Source organism: Aphelocoma coerulescens, chromosome 2 (genome assembly GCF_041296385.1).
Source record: "Aphelocoma coerulescens isolate FSJ_1873_10779 chromosome 2, UR_Acoe_1.0, whole genome shotgun sequence".
NCBI classification, from domain to species: domain Eukaryota; kingdom Metazoa; phylum Chordata; class Aves; order Passeriformes; family Corvidae; genus Aphelocoma; species Aphelocoma coerulescens.
This window is the reverse complement of record NC_091015.1, coordinates 151,679,195-151,700,329: the sequence shown is the minus strand read 5'-3', so window position 1 is coordinate 151,700,329 and position 21,135 is coordinate 151,679,195. Positions and strand designations below refer to the sequence as shown.

General features: G+C 33.8%; 1 protein-coding gene across 3 annotated transcripts in view; it reads left to right on the top strand.

Annotated features, from left to right (window-relative positions):
• Window positions 1-21,135, top strand: part of CSMD3 (CUB and Sushi multiple domains 3) — a 613,476-nt gene that overhangs the window by 479,782 nt on the left and 112,559 nt on the right. For 2 of the 3 annotated variants that reach the window (XM_069006041.1, XM_069006040.1), the window contains 3 exons: window positions 17,718-17,831; window positions 18,616-18,711; window positions 19,579-19,782. In XM_069006041.1, the coding sequence (XP_068862142.1) occupies window positions 17,718-17,831; window positions 18,616-18,711; window positions 19,579-19,782 (414 nt within the window). The remainder of the gene's footprint in view (window positions 1-17,717; window positions 17,832-18,615; window positions 18,712-19,578; window positions 19,783-21,135) is intronic. The other variant, XM_069006042.1, reaches the window with a different exon arrangement.

Below are 21,135 nucleotides of genomic sequence, written 5' to 3'. Positions count from 1 at the left end.
GACTCTTTTTTTTAAATTTAATTTTGAGAGTTAATGAAGAGCACTGAAGAGGGTTAAGAAAGGAGTCAGGTTGCTTAGAGTGAAAAGAATATGTAGGTTGTGCGCATTGTGCTTGAAACAAATTAATGCACACTCCTACCACAACAGAAATTGAATATTCTCAATGTTCATTCAATGTGCATTGAATGACTGAGAATGAATTTATTTTCCACTATTATTTTGATAAAATATGAAAAATGAACAATTTTTTTCCTGAAATTTACAATACATAAAATTAACCATACAAAGGCATGGTTCATTTCTTCCTTAAAATAAGAAGATGGTGTAGCTATATAATGAATACAATGAAAATGGGCAGAATCTGACTCATTGTATTCTGTGCAATTTAGCAAGCAAAGAACGTACAGGTGTTGAGCCAGAAACAAAAAGCTTAAAAGTCTATTTTCTACATACTAAATGGACATGAAAATCTTAATTAAAAAAAATCTTCATCCATAAATATGAGTTCTGGACTTTTGGAGTCAGATACAGTGACAGGATTTGTGTTTTAATTTGTATAATCCAAGTGAGCATTATCTAAATCTGTGAATGTATCTTGTCTTGAAGTGCTAACCTTAAACACTGCAGATTTATGTGTATATAAATTTTAGGCTTGCATGCAAAGCAAATAGGTATGTATACACATAACTGAATCCTATGCTGGAATATATTTCCTCATGTTTTAGTTATACACCTAATTAAATAGATATCTTATCTAAGCCATTCTGGTCCTTGCTCTAATCAACAAAAAGAGATATATAGTCCCATGGTGTGATCCATCCCATCTAAGACATCTATCTGCAATTTTTGGAATAAGATAATTTATTTGTAATGTAAAAGAAAGAGCACAGCCTTATTTTACCATATTTGTTCTGGCAGCTACCATGGGTTAAATGAATTAGAGAACATTGCTGCATATGTGATCTCCATCCATCCTGCAATCACAATGCACACACGTAACTTCATGATTTTATCTTATGCATATGTAGTTAAGCTGGCAATTTCAGGTATGTTTCAGTGAGCAATGATTTAGTGGCTTGAGATTGGGTGATTCAAATTCAAGCTATTCTTAGTGGTGCCTCACCCTCAAATGTTTTAAACCTAACACTGGAGGTGAAGAAAATGTATGTCATTATTAAGTTTATATTTGACAATAATATCTCTGCTTCTTTAAGTGTTGTTGGACAAAATACTTAAGAAGAATTTCAGGTGATGGACTGTATTATTTTAGTTTTTCTGAAGGAACACGGAGCTATGGCCTATGGCCTGTCTTCAGAATGAATACCTAATGGAATTATGTTCCCACCTGAAAAAGGAAAATGAAAGGCAGGATTGGTTATATGTTGGAAATAATTTTTTTTTGTGGTTTTGGGAGGGACTTTAGTGAGTATTAAGTATTCTCTTCTCCAGAATATATAGTATACATACCTAAAAGTGCTATTAAAAATATAAATACTTTCAGAATTCGGTATAAACATCAGTATAGTACAAGAATTTAAGTTATATATACAAACTATGAAATTATTTACTCATTAATGTAAGAAGTTATTCATTTGAAGAATATTTTCCTACTTTTAATAAGGTTGTGCCAAATATTTTTATTTTTCATTTTATTTCAAGTACAGAGCAATTATACTAACTACTTTTATTGAAATATGAATATTGTATATCAAACATTTTTATCATAACTTCAAGTACACATGGATTACTGTGCTACAGGCTTTCCATGCAATAGCTGGAGCTTGCAGTCTAAGATGTTTTGAAGAATAGAGGTGAGCATTATTTGTATAACTATTAACTTCTGGTTTGCTTTTCTAATTCAAGGACAAGTTTTTGTCACTCAGATGCTAACTATATAAATTACAGAAGTACCAGAAGGTCATTTCTCATCACTTTCCACTTAACTATGAATCTCATAGGTTCTGAGAGGAAGGGCTAGAAGGTTTTATGTACTCAAACTCACAGCTGGGGAGTATTTCATTCATTGGTTCAGTGCTTAACATGCTTGCCAAGTGAGCAGATGCCAATAAAAACGTCACCATAGGGTGACATTTAAAGGGCCTCAAACTATTCAATGCATTTTTGAAAGGAAATTTAAAGAATTTGGTTGCTTCATATGATTTGAAGTCACTTTTTCAGTGCTGTTTTTAGATTTTTTCAATAAAAATGATTTGTTTTGGCTCAACTATTAATGGTGTGTTTGAATATAATAATGCCCAATTGAATACAGACTGCTAAATAGCTTAAGCTATTGATTTTGAGTATAAACATATGGCACCACTATAGCTGTCTTTTTAATCACCTAAACCTGAAGTCGAATGATAAGACCACATCTATGGTCTTCAAAGAAATTAATAATTCCCCAATAAGTAAAATAATTTGACTGTAAAGTGATTAAATTGATGAAAGATTACTAAAGATTTTTTCTTTTCTTTTTTTTTTCCCTAAGCAGTGTGACTCCAGCTGTTCCAAATATTTAATCATCAAATCTTGTTCACAGAAAAAGCTATTATTAAAATAGCTGAAATTAGTCTGGGATTCTGGTTATTCCAAATACCAGAGGAAAAACTACATTACAATCGTCGCTTACAAGCTTTCCAATACATGTTACTGTCCCAAGGAGGAGACTGGATGGTGGCATATTTTCTGAACAATTCTGTTTTCTATTAGATTTACTTCTTAGGACAAGACTGCAGTACTTCTGCAGGACAACAGCAAAATCTTACATGTCCATTTATTAGGTCATTTTATCATAAAGTTATATTAATAATGAAGGTGTCAATTTTAATCTCTACATGAGAAAAAAGCTGCTTTCTCATTCTTCAAGCCTGGCCAGTTGTGGGGACCAGGCCTTTCTTTCTCTTGGGCTTGTGGTTTTTTGGTTTTAGTGGTTTGGGTTATTTCCCTATGTTTCTCCCCCTCCACTGCATTTTCCTATTTTGTAGCTCCAAAAATCAATAGGAAAATCATCCTAACAGAACAACTGCAGAAATGCCTGTGTCCCTGATACATGTTTCACTTGTTGGCAGTAGGAGACAGACAGATCTGGACAAGGAAACCATGATAATTCAGTGTGACCATGGCCAAGTTTCCATCCTGAAATATTCTGATATATTTCATGGAAGGAGCTTATTAGGATCAGACTAAGATCAAGGAACTCCAAAAAATTATTTTACAAAACATCTTCTTCTTGTAAAATGGTTCACTTTTAGGCCCTGTTCAGTATGGATCTGTAATCCATATTTCTCACTTTTCCTCTTCCTCTTATATTCCTTTGGATATAAGCCATTGCTCTCTCAAGTAAGATTATCTGTATTGACTCAAATATTTGTGTTCACCAGTGTGTACACAGACATAAAATTCAAGGATTCTGGATTTCTCTCAGTGATTTCTCTTTCCATACCTTTATTTAGAAAACAAATAAAAAAGTCTCTGTAATCCTCACTCTATTTTGCTTTGTGTTTCTTCCATTTGTATTCCTGACTGCAGAACTGGGTGATTATTCTGCATGCTTAAAAACAGAATCCCTGAACAATCTGTTTTAATGAAAAAAAGAGGAAGGGGTGTAAGCCATTTGCTGTTTGTATCCAATTGTTTATTTATAGTAATTTTAAAACAAAATTTTCTAGTTGAATTTTAGATAGAACTGAATTGCATCTGCTCTGATACCGTGAGTAAATGTCAGGAAAATGTGAATAAATTCTCTAAGGGGGAAAAAACAAACTTGGAAGTCAGGTACTTGCACATATTTTGTGGCAAAAAAAATTCCCACCTCTTTATAATAGTTTAGAACTAGAAATGTATTTTGGAAAGTCATGAAAAGACTGTCAAAATATGGGTATTTGGTGAGAGGAAATTGCTTTGAGTTGTTACTTAGTGTTGAATTTCTGGTTTTGGAGGCCAGCGTGGAAACAATTGAAGGATGACAGTCCTATTGCTTCCAAGACGTGACACCTAGGATATGTCAATAAAGCAGGAAATTGGAGAAGAATGATATAACAAGGGATGAATAGTGAAAGAAGGAATGGGAAGAGTAGGAAAAGTAGTTTATATATATATGTATGGTTACATATACATATTCATACATGTGTACCTATAGTTTGTGAAAGGGTAAAGCCTCCCTGAAACCTACAGTTGGCTAATGAGGCTTGCCCAGCTCTAACTGATTATGAGTGTTGCATGAGAAGAAAAAGGCAAACACAAACTTTGTTATTGACATAGGGTGAGACCTACCCAAGAGCACTGCTCTGATAAAGCACCTGTACCACATCTGTCCGGGTTTTGTAAATGTTTGGGATGATGTCAGAGCGATGTGGTTCCCTTGTTGTGACTATCACACCTCAAATTCCACTCTAACAGTGTAAGTATTAAATGTAATGTTGGAAGGAAGACTGCTTTTTGCTTTAGTATTTGGGGCCTGGACAGACATGTCATTTTAAAAAACATGTGATGGTAAACACCCACTTGCACTGTTCAGAAGTTATAGTAGACAATCAGAAATAGGCTTCTGTGTTTTGGGAGATTTCTCATTCTCGAATCACCAAGTCAAACTTATTTCTCCAAGCCATCTGTTCCTCCTGTTCTTATCCTCCTTTCTCCCATTCCCATTTTCGATAAAGGACTTTGGATCCTAAAATGACAAGCTGATTGTTATGCAAGATTTGCTTTCTCCAAAAACACAAGTTTCTCATTTAGGTCTTGAAACACTCCCTAGGTTTTGACTTCACATTTCAGTTATAAACTCAGGCAGACTGGCAACACATCTGTTGCCAGACTGGAAACTGATAAGTGGTTATATTTACTATAGAGATCATATTGATGAAGTCCTGGTTCTCCTATTTACTGCTATCAAATGGCTGGAATATTTTCACTTTTTCCTTTCACGGGTTTCCTTTATATAATTTTTTTATGGTTTTGACTATGAAGGATTTTTTTTTTTAAAAAGTATTCCACTGGAAGTTCTTTTGAGTTTGCCTACTAATGAAAAGAAAAATAACTACTCAAATATTAATTTCATCCACATGATTCAGTAAACTGAAGTGATAATTTGTTTCAGATGAATGAACTGATTAATCATCTGATCTAAACAATAACATTTACTAGTAGGATGATAAAAGATAATTATTATATGCAGAAAGCTGTTGTACTTTTAATTAGTACCTCTAAATTAGCTGAGAGGTGATTGAAGAAACAGAGTTTATTCAAAGTGACTTTGCCATTAAATCTAGAACCCTTATTACATAATTAATAGTATGGCTTGAATTAAACCTCCTGTCTTAATAAGATTCTTTTTTATTTTGGCTTAATATATTGTATTCCTATTATTATTACTATTGTTACTCTAGAATTTAAATTGTTTATTCCTTCTATTATGTATGTTACTTAAGAGGTTAATCTCCCTATGGTCCCTCCATATGCATAAAAGAGAGACTTAAACACAAACTTATTGAGGAAAGGCCAGCCTTCAAATTTGGGTACCTGATTTAAATAACTCATTATCCAATTTCATGTTCCCTTGCTAATTTTTTTTTTACTAATTTTCTTACATTAATAAGTCAGTTCTCCCTAGAACTGTAATGAAGGGGTTTGTAGAATACCATTAATTTGAACTTCAGGTAATTTGTGCCTTCATACATAATAGTTTTATGAATTATTTTGTTTTAACTGTTACAAGAGACATCAATAAAAACAATTTTTCTTGATCTGTTGTCTCTTTGGATATTCCTTCTGTTATATACAGGCTACTATTAAGATCTACAGGAAAACAACAAAAAGTTGCAGGTGTTTCCTTTCTTCTTCAGAGACTGTAATAGAAAAATCAACAGTTAACAAAATTCAGGTGTTTTACTTTTACCAGTATACTCCTCTTTCTTTGCAGAAAATCTTGCTTTGACAGTCAGATGCTATGGAAGTGTGATTCAGATTTGTTTTCTCAAAGTGTATAGGCAATTGTATAAGAACACAATGAAGCAGGATTGGAAAATGCTGCCCATGTTCAAGATTAACAAGATCTTCACATTTCTGCACTTCAGATCACTTTTGTAGTAGCAGGGAAATGGCTTCCTGCTTACTCTCAGCCTCATCTAACCTTTTCCACTCAATTTTCTCAATAAAATGGACCAATGAAGTGACAGATCATGCAATGTGCACAACTGGTCTCAGAATGTTATTATCTGAGTAGTAGCTTCTTCAGCTTAAAGCAAATGTCAGTAGTTGTTAGCTGTACGGTCTTGGATTCTTTTCCTGTTCACACACTATTTTGCAAGAGACATTAAAAAAAAAAATCAGTCGGTTGCAGTTACTGGGCCCAAATGAAAAGCTTTCCACCTAATTGTCTTTTCCATTTAAGAGAATCCTGAGTACTTGCACATCATAGCAGTAAAGAATTGTCTTTTATTTAGAAGAACAGAAATAATATAATTAATTATACTTTCAATTTTTTTATTACTGTATTTCTCACTGATGGACTTTCAGAGAAGTGAACACATAATTTTGTGCTTGCTATTCCCCTCAGAGTAGATTTGAAGCCAGAAGTTTAAACTGTACAAAACAGTTAATTGCAAATTAGCAGCTAGGTCTGCAGCTTTGATTACTGCATTGGTAAAATAATCTCAGAAAACACAGACTGTGCAAAGTAGATGTGAAACAGTCTCTCATTCTTCTGCTTTATTTAGGTTGATAGCATTAATCACTGGTGGATCTGTGAGGCATTATTATAGATTTAAAATGTGTTTTGTTATATACCACAATAATAGCTAATTAAAAAACATTACTAGTGACCAAAGACCTACTTTAGTTTCTAATAAAGACTAAATGTAGGACTGAAATAATATAGGAAGATGTCTGCACACCTTCATTAAAGCATTTCAGTAGGATGTTTTGAAACTAATGTACTTTTATATCAAAAAACATATTGCCTAACTTATCAGTAGGCTTCTCCATGCAGCTTTTATTCAGATTAAATTTCTAATTCTCACTCTAGCCAGTGCTCTAGGTCTGTCAACTCACTCTCAGTCTATTAAATAAAATATAATTACTGCTAAGGGCTATCTATATTTTTTTGTCAAACTGTTCTACTTCATCTGTATTATCACTTCAACCCTCTTTCCCTAGTTTAGAAATGACATTGGCAACATATGAGAGGTATATTTTCCATGCAAGACATTGAGACTGACATTCTTTCAAAAATTTTTTTAAAAATTGAAAATAGTGAGTGAAGCAAAATTCTCAGTGTTGTGATTTGGGAAATTTAGTCCAGTTAAGTGCTCCCACTAAAACCATACTGCCACTTGCTACCCCATTCCCCTTCCCTATTGTGGGTGGCTGGAGGTAAGAACTGGAGCCACAAAAGATCATGCTTTGAGATAAGAACAATTCACTGTAAACAGCAAAGAGATAAGAATAAGATCAGTAGCAGAATGACAGAGGGCATAAGAAAAGAAACAATTCACATGGAAAAAAACCCAGATGATAATAGACAATACCAGATGGCTCCCTCTGCCAGGCTTACTGGACCTGAAGGAACCCCTTCTCCTCAAAGAGCCTTCCTTCCCCAGGCCCCCAGCAATGACAGTGAGGTGATAAAGTAACAACCTCCTGTCCTGGCCCTGCCCCCTCCTGGCTGCTGCAAAATGTAACCCTGTCCTGGCCAAAACCAGAACACACAGGAACAGTGGGCTTCTTTCTTTTTAAATGTGATGCTGTATTTCCTTCCACTCAGCAAAAATGTTGAATAATAAGGCGCAAAAAACTATCTCCTTTTTAGGTCGGTTAGGCAAAATGAGATAAATTCAACATCTCAGATATCAAATAATAAATCTGAAGAGCATTAAAGGAGTTAAAATTCTAAGATACATTGGTTTTTTTGTCCATAGGGATAAATAAACCTATGTTACCTGTTGAAACAAATTGTAATAATAGATGTTTGAGTTTTAGTTGGGTAAAATCAAAACAAGTCAATATAGAGAAAAGAAAGTTTGGTTTGATGCGTTCTTCAAGGTTCTGTAATAGCAGATGCACATGCTCCTAACTCTTAAATTATTGCAAATAATATATTCTGTAATTAATAATATAACATAAAATAACATGATATAACTAGCAGTAAATAAAAAATACTGTTTTAACTGTTTTCACTCTACTGTTGTGTTGTTGCAGATCCTGAAAGACCTTTACATGTATGCATGATGATTCAGGCCAGGAGAGAGGGATGTGAGCAGCAGAAAGGGAGAAGAAGAAAGGGAGGCAGATGTTTGAAGCCAGAGGAGAATAATACTTTATGTAGTGTAATGAACTCTGCTGATTTTAGAAGAAAGTAGGAAATGTGTTAATTAGGAGAGTTCAGTCATCTTCCACTTCCAGGAAAAGTCCTAAATCTCACATTTATGGGGAATTATGCCCTTTTGTGGAGAAATATGCATATAAGCTTTTTTCTGTGCAGTTTCACATCACTTCCTCACGCTGTGCTTCTAGTGTTAATAACTGCCCCATCTTCTGTCCCCAAACATATTCTTACTGTCTTTTCATACATTCAGATAAACATTTCCTTTTCTCAAACATGAAATACAGCAGATCCCATCTCCCTCTTCCTCTCCTAATCTGAGAATGCAGGAATACAGTAACAGGAGAGAGGACAAATCGTTGTGTTTCCATTCAACACTTCCTTTATGGAATTAAAACAAAGGAAGAACAGCAGAGGATGGCTTGCAGCTCAGTCTATATGTGTGCTCTGGTTTTTTGAGATCATAGAGTGGAACAGCTATTTTCTTTATCTTCATCTGTGGGAGGAAAACGGCACATGAGAGCTTTAAGAGCCAGAACTCCTTTCTGTCCTTCCTTACCTCTTCCTTGTTTGCAGAGAGAATTGTTTATTCTGCCTTTTCCTCCCTAATCGTCTGGATGTCATGCCAGGAAATGTAGGATTCCATTTGACATCTCCAGTTGAGACTGCCAAAGGAACACCAATAACACTCGATGAAAAGCAGATAATTCAGTAAAGGCTTTTTCCACAGACTAAGAGATTAAGGACTAGACAGTAGTGTAAGTCACATACATTGAGATAAACTAGAATAAATTCAAATTAGTTCACCCTATTCAAGTACAGTTTACTGGCACATCTGTGTGTGGTTTGGAAAACCTGCATGACTTTTATTTTGATCTCTCATATTAATTTTCTAATAACAGTAAATTTGTGCTATACATCTGATGATCTTGAAATAGAATCTGTTACATTTGAGGACTTTTGTAGGTCTGTCTTGTACAGTCATACTTTTATACATTGGGAAACTTGTGTGAAGCTAATCTATCATTCAGTAGCTATAGAAAATGTATATAGATATATATTTATGTGTGTTATACATATATCTATGTGTGTGTGGGTTCCTTTTTCCTATTGACAGCTTTAGCAACTTTTCAGTTATATAATTATTCTCTTTTATATCTGATTATTTTTTGTAACATTAATATATCAGCTCCATTTAGTTTAATTTCTCAGTCATTCAGCACCTCTCTGTCCTTAACTCATGCCAGTAAGAATACCCCTTCCAATGGTTTACACATAAACTCCTCACTAGCCTTATTTTGCCATCTAGTCTGCCGTGCACCCAAGAGGCTCATACAGGTGGAATTAATTTTTACTTCTTCCAAGGTCAGGAACACTGGATAACTGTTTTATTCTGTTATTTGCTTTGAAATGAATCAAGATTTACACAGCACGATACTATTTAGCAGGGACTCTACTTTGTATTCACAAACAATTAATAGTTTTCCTGTTACAGCACATGCTAGGAAGTGTCAACCATTACAGAGAAATTTAACTGGTATCATTAAAGATTAGTTACAGACACAGAGTAGACTGAATGTATTAAAAGTAACTGGCAGACAACCAAATGTTTGGAAATGTAAGAGGAGAAACATTTTTTAAAAATGACACCTCTGCTACTATTTTCATTTAGAAGTGATAGTAGCAGTGCTAATTCAGACATAGTGTTATGTCAAACTGAAGTATTACACTGAACAGTAAAAGATCAGATCTTCTAATTCTTTCATGTGAGCTGGTCAAAATTAATTTAGGTTCCATTACTGAGAGCAATATTTCTATCCATGAATTCTGTAAGGTCATCTCTTTAGGGTGTCATCTCTCAATCTTTCCCTTCAACAACCTTCTCACAGATTATTGAACAACTTCTCTTCAAAAAGCCCAACATTCACTCAAATTATCCTGCCATTTTACTGGACATTTTTCTCAGCAGAAGGGGGCTAATATCTGTTTATTTGGTGTCTACATGAGTATAACATAATTTTAAAATAGTGAGTCAGTCTGTAATTTGTATTTCTAGTTCAATGCATCACAGTGTATTGCTGGTTCATCCTAAATACAAAGGAAAACTTCATACATTTTTTCTTATCTGCTGTTTATTGTGAAGCCAAATACTTAAATGAAAGGAGTCATTTAAAGAGAAAGGCTATGTTCCAGTAGGAGGGGCAGATATAAGTTGCAACAGTAGGTAGCCTTTAACTTTTTTAACAGTATAGTAAAAGTAATTTTTCTGCTCTTGTCATAGATTAAGACAGCAAAGGGGCATAATAAGCCTTTGTACCAGATCATCTCTGAGTTTATTAAATATAATTTCCATTTTTAAATTATGTTATACAAAACTCTTGACTTGCAGTCAATGAATGCTGAGCTACTTTATATAAATAATTGAGGGACCTTAACTTCAAAATATTTCTAGATATTATGCTATTCATTTATGCATTTTATTTTTTTCAAGGCTACTCCATGGCTGATTTGAAGTATCTTAAAAGTGACATCCAAAGGAAATTGTGAAAGTGTAAAATTTAAGCAATGTCCCGTTTCTTAAAAAAAAAAAAAAAACACCAAAAAAAACCAAAAAGAACCCCGCTCTTTCCTCCCCTCCTCTTCCTAAAAAAAAAAAAAAAAAAAAAAAAAAAAAAAATCTGTAACTCCTGCAAAGAAAACTGGATCACAGTGATTGTCATCATACTAGTGTAGTCAAATCTTAATGCAGGTGTCTATCTTGTGAAGAATTCCTCTCTTTCTTATGAGAAAGGGCACAAGGGTTTTTCCTATTAGTTGATAATTTGATTAATGACACTAAAATGATCAGCCATAAAGTCTTGCTGAGTCTTTCTCATTGAGAGAAAACCTCACACAGTAGTTTCCTGCATCCTGTAGTTATGCCTGAATCCTGTTTATATAAAGCATAGATTTTCTCCATTGTTGTTTATCATTTGGCTGACTGACCATGAACCACCACTTAGCACAGTGAATGGGGTCTCCAGATTTGGGAGTTAAGATGCATGAGAAATTCGCATTTCTTCTTTCTTAGTGCGTACTTGTTTTCCTTAATCCCCATAGAGACTTTTCTCTATTGAGAGATTTCTCTTTCTCTGTTTTTTAAAGAAGCTTCTCAGAAATGTGGACTTCTTTCTCTTTTTTTTTCTTTCTCAAAAAACAATTAAATATGGTGTTGTAATTTCCTTATAGGCATTCATAGGTAAAAAAATAAAAGCTGAATCATAAGTGAAAAGATAATATCATCAGTGGAACAGACATAGAAACATTTTTATGGTTTTTTTTCACTGTGAAATAAAATCTTCATATTTTGTTTGTTCATGTTGTGAACAAAACTCTCTTTTGTATTATTTAGACTGATGACAGAAATTATATTTGAAACTGTAAGAAGTTAACTTCTTCAGAGTAACCTCAAATTCTGAGAAAGACCTCTAGCTCTAAAATTAGACCTGTTTTATACCACAACTGTTAGAAACCTTAACACCTTAGTTTTTCATTCACACTTAGAAGAAACCTGTTTTAAATATGTTAGAGAAAATTATCTAAACTACCATTTTCAAGCACAATTTTAAATTATCATTCTTAACAAATCAGCTGATTCGTCTGGGTCTTTTGTTTATTGGGATTTTGCTCAGTTCTTCAAACTGATTTCGTGCAAGAGATACAGTGATGTTCCTGTAGAAAATAATGACCATTATATGGCTCATGTATGCTTTTTCCAGACTGAAATAGATTCTGATTGGAGACACATATGTATTAAGTACTTATAAGTATTAAGTACTATAAGTATTAAGAACTGTAAAGGTAATTTGGGTCCTATTATAGTAATACATCTGATTTTAATTTTCTTTTGTCAGTTACTAAGACCTATCATTACAAATGCTGATTCAGCCTTTAAACAAACACCTGGACCCTTACCAGGAGGGCTTATATGAATTGCACATTTCACTTTCTGTAATAACAATGCTTAAACCATGTTAGTCCTGGTATTTTCTTATAGGCAAGTGAATTACAATAGTAGTGGACTTGATTTTACACTAAAGCTTTCTTATTTCAATAAATCATTAGGCACACAAAAAATCCGTAAGAAGGGAAAACCCAGGGTGAAGAATTTATTATGATCTTATTCCATTGTTATCCATGTAAGTTATTAAGAGTATTTCTTTAGATCCAATAGCTGGCATAATATATAAAATAAATATATTTTTTCCAGGTAAATACTATTTGATCAGTACTAGCATTAATGGCAATTGTATGGTATCTGTAAAGGTTTGAATTTGAGTTGGGTTTAATGTTTTACTGGGTCAGTGTAGTGGGTTGATCTTGGCTGGACATCAGGTGCCCACCAAGCCACTCTATCAGTCCCCTTCCCAGTGGAACAAGGGAGAGAGAGTACAGTGGAAAACAGCGAGCAGGTTTAAAGCAAAAACAAGACAAGCACAAATTTGTGTGCTCATAAGCAAAGGGAAAAGTTAATCTCTACTTCCCATCAGAGAGCTACGTTTGAATATTTCCCAGGAAGCAGGGCCTCAGCACACAAAGCAGTGGCTCCAGAAGGCAAGCACTGTAGGATAACAAATGCCCCCCACAACCCAATACTTTTTTCTCCCTTAGCTTTTATATCTGATGGTATGGAATTTCTTTGGTTAATTTGGGTCAGCTGTCCTGGTTGTGTCCCCTCCCAGGATCTTGCCACTCCCAGTCCCTTATTAATACTGGTGTGTTATCAACACCCTTCCAGCTACCGATGCAAAGCACAACACTGTGAGGGCTGCTAAAAAAAAAAATGAATTCTATCTCAGTCAGACTCAATACAGACAGAAATGTGAGCAATTCAGGGATCTCTTTTGGAAGACTGTTATTGTACCTGTCCCTGGAGAGATGAGAAATCCAGGAAATACATTTCATTTTCAGGGATCACCACTTCAAAAAAAAAAGGTCCATGCTAATGATCAGACTATCAAACAAAGGTGGCCAAGAACCCGCACAGATGAACAAGGAGCTGCTGATAAAACTTGAACCTAAAAAAAAGAAAAATTCAAGAGGTTGAAGCAGGGTCAGATGTTTGAGGAGGAATATTAAAACTTGAAACACACTGAAAAGATGGGGTTAGGAAAGTCAAAACCCATGTAGAATTGAATCTGGGGTGAAGTCTCTGAAGAAAAATGATGCAAAGAAACATGAATTAGTAAATTTCTTCTGAACTACAGTCTTTACCAGTAAACCAATCTTGAACAATCTCAGAATGCTGAGACCAGCTGAAAAGTCTAGAGTAAGGATGACTTGGAGGAGGACTACATGAGGGAGCACTTAGACAAACTGGGCCAATGCAAACCCATGGGACATGATGGGTTGCATGGGAGGTCAGTTACCCTTGAAAGGTCATGACAGCTGAGGGAGGTTCCCAAGGTCTGGAAGAAGACAACAACATTCCTATCCTAAAGAAAACCAAGGAGAAGGATCGAGGGAACTATTAGTCAGTTGGTCTCACCTCTGTACCTGGTAAGGTGGTAGAGAAAATAGTCCTGGTCACCTTCTGCAAATATTGGAGATGATCAAGATGATTAAAAGCAGAGTCGGGACTGTTCAGCCAAGGGAAAGAAAGGCAAGGCAAATCAAGGCAAGGGATAAAACCTGTAAGTTAGGCAGGATGCTGGGTCAGGTTGATCAAAGAAGTTGTGGGATCTCCATCCCCATAGATATTCAAAACCTGATTACACATGGGCCAGAGCAACTGCTCTAAATTGCTATTCTGTCTGCAAAAGGACTGTACTAGATAATTGGTGAAGACTTCCAGTCTCAGTTATTTTCTAATTTTGTGATAGGAATTATACTGAGAATACTGTTCATAATCTAATACTATTTTAATTATACCAGTACTTTTTTTTTTTAACAGGTAGGTGTAATCTCTATACATGTATATTTCCTACTATAAAAATGAAACTAAAATTTCTTTGATGAAATTTTTAACTAGCAAACTATTTTTGGCCAATTCCATCTGTTGTTAGATGCTTTCCAAACTCTTTGAAAGTGTCCAGATATTACAGTGATGAAGGCCATAGAAACATCTAGATATTTAGAGGCATGGAAAGTCCGCTTGTCTAGCTCTTGCCTGTTTAAAAGGGAGCTTGCTTGTGAAGGCATATTTTGAATTAATGGATTCCCTCGCTGTCTTAAATTATTGGCAGTATTAACATTACAGTGTGCTTGGAATTTTGACATTAAAAAAATCACACAAATGGAAATGTATAAAAAACCCTTTAGAAATGTATTTTGTTAATTTTTTGAGGAAATGCATAAGTTAGTTGTAACTATCAAAATTTCAAGAGAAAATCTTTTTCGAATAGCCTTGCATTGTTGATCTTGTAAAATAAAAGACAACTAAATATGTAAGTAAAATGTTAAACCATAAAACACAGGGAAAAATATATTTTATTTTAAATAGTACTGCTACAGAGCATTGAAGGCCAACATGAATATGAATTCAGAAATAATTTGCGGCCCAATTTTAGATGTCAAGTTTGGACAAGTGACTTTCAGTATTTCATGATAGTTGACAGGGGACAGCAAATTACTACGAATGAGTCATTATTTAGGGAGTATTTATCCATCCATCATTAAAGAAAAAAAAAAAATCACATCCAAATTCTTCAGTTGAAGTGATTTGATCTTTATTCGAACTGGATAGTAGTTTTCAATTATTTGTTTCCTAAAGGCAAACTATACTGGATACTCACATTACATTTTATCAACTTTTGTTAATTTAAAAGGTATTTTTGCATTGGCTTCAAATATGTTTGTTATTATTTAATTTTAAGACAATTCTTTTTAAACACTAGAAAATAAAAGAATGAACACATGCCAAATGGAGTAGACAACAATGAGCACCAGAAAACACAGGAATAATGAACTGTTCTTTTTCTAATAATCAGAATTTCGTCTCTTGTAACATAATGTCAGCTGGTCAGGTATCAGTCACTATACATTGCAACATTCTGCAGTTTAATTAATAAAAAGAAAGTATCCTGGCACAGATAAAGGAAGGAACAGGATCAAAATTATTTCTTCCCAAGTGGCTACAGCATATTCCTGCTTAATTTGAGAAAGCAGCTTGACTCACGTAAATTGATCATAAAGGGCTCAAAACCCCTTACTTGAGCTTTCTGCTCTTCCATATTAACCCCTTTCTGGCAGTAAGTCCTCTGTCACTTCTTTTGACGTCTCAGCCACCTCATCTTAATCTATTTTATCTCAAGTTGATGAAACCTTTTGGTTATGTTCTCGTATTTTTGTCTGTATTTTATTAAGAAATGCACAAATGATAGTGAAAAAAAAAACAGTTATAAAAAATTATATATGGAGCTTTCTCTTTCTACAATGGCTGATTTTAAGTCACGTATTAGTTCACTTTCTTCAGTGTTATACTTTTAGACAGAAGGGTTCACAAGACAAAGCTAGAGGCGAAACTAGGACTGAAATACTTTAAAAACATACAAAAAGACCTTGGAATTTGACTCACTATATGGTAAAATTTCTGGGTAAATATTTTATAATAACCCACTGCAATACAATATAGCTTAACAATTCAATTTTTACAGTTTTCCCAGGATACAACTCTTGATAACAATTATGTGTGCTTGTTATGGTAGCTGTATCTCTTGCCTGAATTTTGTGTACATAGTTTGAAACATAATTCAAAATGGGAAATAGCAGTGTCTCCCCTGATCTCTTTTCCCAGGCAATGAGCACATGGCACAGCAGTGGAAGTCACAAGGAACTTTTCTTGTCTCAATGGCAAAATGAAATTTGCTGAGTATGAAAAAATTTGATAAAAGCAAAAATCTGACGGAAACAATTAGTTGGATTAAAAGCTTGTTAGTTGTCTTTAGCAACACCAAAAAGAAAACTTGAATCCAGATAAATATTATTTTGAAAATAAGCAGAACTAATAAAAAATCAATGATGAATTTTCTGGAGATAGAGGAAGAAATTATGGACATAACTCAGCATGTCACATATAGTTCCTCGTAAAAAATGGACAAAAGTCTTTGGAAGTGTCTCAGAAACACTTTTGTTTCAAATTTTTATAAATATAATGTCCAGTCTTTTCCTTCAAAAAAGGAAGGAAATATATTTATAAATATAATGTCCAGTCTTTTCCTTCTTCTTAAAAGAGAGGCTTTTAAAAACTGAAACGGGTATATGATAAGATCATGAGTAAGGAACATGAAACTGCCTTTTTAAGAAAAAATCAGTCAAAAAAAAAGTCAACAATTTAAAGACAATGCAGTTTTAATATACTATTTTTAAAGCTTTAAGGGTGTGTAATTAACTGAAATAACTGGAGGTGAGAGCTTCATCTTCTATAATTAAACCTAGCAAATGAAGATATTGTAGAATTTTGGGAAGACAAATATAACCTAGTAGCAACACACTGAAATATTATTTCAAATAGTCTAACCTGAATAATGAATAAGAGCTGCTTCTTTCTCTTTTAAGGTGTTCCAGTACGTAAAAATACCTTACTGCTTCCATCTTTATACATGTATAGTCCCTAAGTCATTTTCCCATCCACTGCTAGTAGTATTGTATATAGATGTTTTCTAGGTACTAGGGTCAGAACTAACCAAAAAAATTATTTTTCTTTTCATTGATTACTTGTATTAAAAGTGAAAACACCTGTGATTCAAATGGGCTATGCAAACCTTTGAACTTAAGTGCAAAAATAAATCTTCCATTGAGTTGCTCCACTAGAATGACTTTAAAACCAAGAATTTTTGTGATTCAATAGATGTATTCTGAAAAGTGTTGCCTTTAATCAGTTGCTCATTTATTTCACAAAGGCAAAGATATATTGAATGTTAATATTATTTAAAAAAATGAAACATTCCAAGGTGAGTAAAAGTTACAGAAGGTTATCAACAAAATCAATTAATAAAGCACAGTGCATAATAATATGCCTGGAATTATAAAGGAGAAAATTGCACTGAGAATTTAGATGCACGTTGGGTGGGGGAGGGCACAGAATTTGAAAGTATATTCAAGAGCAGAAAAATTGTTTTGTTCCCTAATTACTAGAATCTTTTAATGATTATATGTAAATGTATGGCTTCTGTACCTTCATTGTCTCTTTTAGATGTATTTTCATCCTTTTACTGCTGTAATGGTATTAAAAACAACCTACATTCAGCACCAGGACAGCTGACTTAATTATTTTGAAACCATACATTAATGTATATTTTGTTCTCTCTCTTCCCCCCCCCCACCCCCCCCTTTCTTATTCTGTTCCCTGTGTTTGGCTTTGGTTTTGTTTTTTGTCTTGGCTGCTGGTGCCTCTTCCATCTTTTCCTTTCTATTTGGTCAGTTGTTTTTGGCCAGTTTGTGTTTTTCCAGACATCACTCCATGACGTAGTTGAAGTATATGATGGCCCAACTCTACAGTCATCTTTGTTATCCTCTCTCTCAGGATCTCATTCAGGTATCATTTAATAGAACTGTCAGTATATCATTATTTACTTTTCTTATGAACCTAGAAATATAATGTAGTCCAAAAAAAGAGGAAAAAAAGGATTTTCATGTTTGCTTAAATTAATCTCTGGCAAATATATGAAATCCATTTTTTGAACTAAACACTTCAAAATCTTTGCATTGATGAATAAAATGAAGAAATGAAGTAAAATTGCTAATTTTTTTTATGTTTCTCTCTTTTGAAATTTATCTATTATTGTGAGTATTTAGGACTTCTTACACTTTTTGGCTTTAGTGAGTAGTTTGAAATAGCTTGTAGATATTTTTAAGGGAAAGCAAGGTATATTTGTATCAAAGTAAAATTAAGTAGATTAGTTGCATGTTGACTCAATTTAAAGAGGTGGGGGGGGTTGGAATTTTTGCTGTTTGGTTTTTTTTCAGTTTGGTTTTGGCTTTCTGGGTTTTTTTGGGGGGTGGGTGTGTGTTGTGGTGTGGTTTGTTTTTGTTGGTTTTTTTGGTGGTGGGTTGGTTTTGTTTTTTTTGCAGGGGTTGTTTGTTTTTGTTAAAGGAAACAATCAACAAATATTCCTAGTAACTGAGATGAGTTTTAACCCCTCTTTTCTAGAATGACATAATACTGTCAACATAAAATACTAAAAGTGCAGATATCTTGCAAAGTTTCTTGAAGCAGAACAGGGTTTGCGGAGTATTATTTCTAGCTGCAAAGATGTTGACAGGTATTTTCTTTAGTAAAAAGTGGCTATGATAGCTTTGTATTTTCATTGTTTGAGTAGGTGAATCCCTTCCATTGAGCTCGGGGAACCAGATCACAGTCAGATTTACCTCAGTTGGACCAATAACATCTAAAGGATTTCATTTTGTTTATCAAGGTGAGACAACCTAGAAAAATGTGTACATTTATTCTGTTCATCATAGTTTGTAAATCATCAGAGAGAAACAGACTGAGAATGAAGAGGAAAGTAATAGCCTTTTAACAATAGAACAAGTGTCATTATTTCTACATGTTTTGTAAAATGATGAAACTATTCTTTTATCTATATTTTAAAGCGGAGATCAAATACTTAAGAAGCATAAGAGGGGTTCCAAATTTAAGAAGACAGTTACACAAAGCTGCTGTTTCTGTTTATTATCTGAATGACAAGTGTTAGATCCATCTGGGTGCTCTAACTGGTTTATCTCTCAATTTAAATGTGAATATCTGAAAATGTTATTACCTGTGAGTTTAAAAGGATCTTACTGTTACTAAGATATTTTTCTGGATTTACATTATTTGCCTTTTTATGGGTCAAATGCAGAAGTTTTTATATACCAACACTTGCAGCTGCAATTCGTTCTTTCATTACATATAAATCCTCATCTGACAGTCAGAATACACATATAGAAATCCACATAAGTAAATGTGAACATCTGACATGAAATGTTATTTTGAAACCCTGTATTAGTTGAGTATCTCATGGAAGTATTTCTTGTGTCATTTTAGAAAGGTTTTCATGTGGATTTCATGCATTTCTTCCAATCTTGGCAAGTATATCAGTGCTATGCTCTCCTAAATAGTAACTCAAACATCAGAAGTGACCAATTTCTATTGTGAAAGTTTATTTGGGGATTATGGAAATGTTCTTAACTGGGAAATAGCTGAAAGTTTCTTCCAGACATTTTAAATATTTGTGGTTCAATATCTGTATTCCCTCACCAAATCTAAAATTAAGAATCCACAATTGTTTGTATGTTCACAGCTGTTCCAAGAACAAGTGCAACACAGTGTAGCTCTGTGCCCGAACCAAGATTTGGAAAAAGGATTGGAAATGAATTTGCAGTTGGTTCACTGGTTCTTTTTGAGTGCAATCCAGGCTATATCCTCCATGGGTCAACAGCAATTAGATGTGATACAGTACCAAATGCATTGGCACAATGGAATGATTCACTCCCTACATGTGTTGGTGAGTTCCTAAGGCTTTTTAATAGAAATAATTACTGTTTAAAGTGTAGACCATTGTCTAGTTGAATGTATTTATTCTTTGTCATTGGTATAGTACTTTTTTCTTGCTTACTTTAATTTACTTTCACTTTTAGTCAAGGTTAAGTTTTACTCTTCTTTCTATTCTAACCTTTCTATTCCATTTCTATTCTAACCTTGCTGTGACATTTCACAAGTTTCATGAACATGCTCTGCTGCCATAAATTATGTGATAGCTACTCTTATATTAACATCACTGGGAATTCCTGGCTCTCCCCCCTTAGTGATGAATCAGAAATATTAGTTTGTGCCCTTACTTCTTGCAAGACTAAGATGATCTTACATTGCAGATCTCTAACAAGATATTGCAAGATATTAGGAAAAATACTATTATATTAAAGACTTAGTTACATTAATATTTCGTTACTTGCAACAAAAAAAGGCAGTAACTTTTCAGATCAGAAAATATACTTTGTCTGGTCATAGTCATACAAGATTAAATTCTCAAAATTAAATTCTTAAATTAATGTGCATCCGTTGGCATTTACAAACTGACTTGCACCAACTGGAAATCTAGTAATTGTGATGAAATTCCTCACTTTACTTTTCCTGATAAGGAAAAATGCATTATGATAATGAATTCAACAGAGTACATAAACAGAGGTTTAGATGAGTAGATGAAAAAACAATGAACATATTTTCATTAGGTTGATTTGTCACCTGCCATGCTAACCAGCTGATGGTGCAAGGGAGAGTCTGACTGGTTTTTGGTAAATTAAACTATTATCTCCAAAATACCAAAATCCTGATAGAGCTCAAGGCTAAGTATCAATGGGGTAATATTGATAAAATACAATTAACGAAGTTTTAAGCAAATAATGTTGATTTAGACTGTTTCAGGCATAGCAATAGAATCACAATTTCTATATCAGTAAGAAGGTGAAGTATATAGTATATAGTATCTAATTTAGTCTCATAGATTACAGTTTAATCAGTAGAATGGTACTACTTTTCCCCTTGAAATATATTCCCTTTGTTTTTTTCAGATATAACACCTTGACAAAGTGTTGAAGTCATTCTTTTGGACATTATTCACAATATATTATTGATAGTTTAATACATGATTTAGTCTATGTAAGAGAAACTTATCTGTCTCTAGACAAGCTGAACTGAGGGAGGGTTACAGGCCACCTTCTGTGTGAAAATCCCTGTGTCAATAAAGGTGATAAAATACATAGGAGGTGAAAATTGCATTCAACTAAATCAGTGTAATAATTGAAGTGGTAGACATGACCATGTTAAATTGCCTTCATTCTAGTGAATGTTTAAATATTAC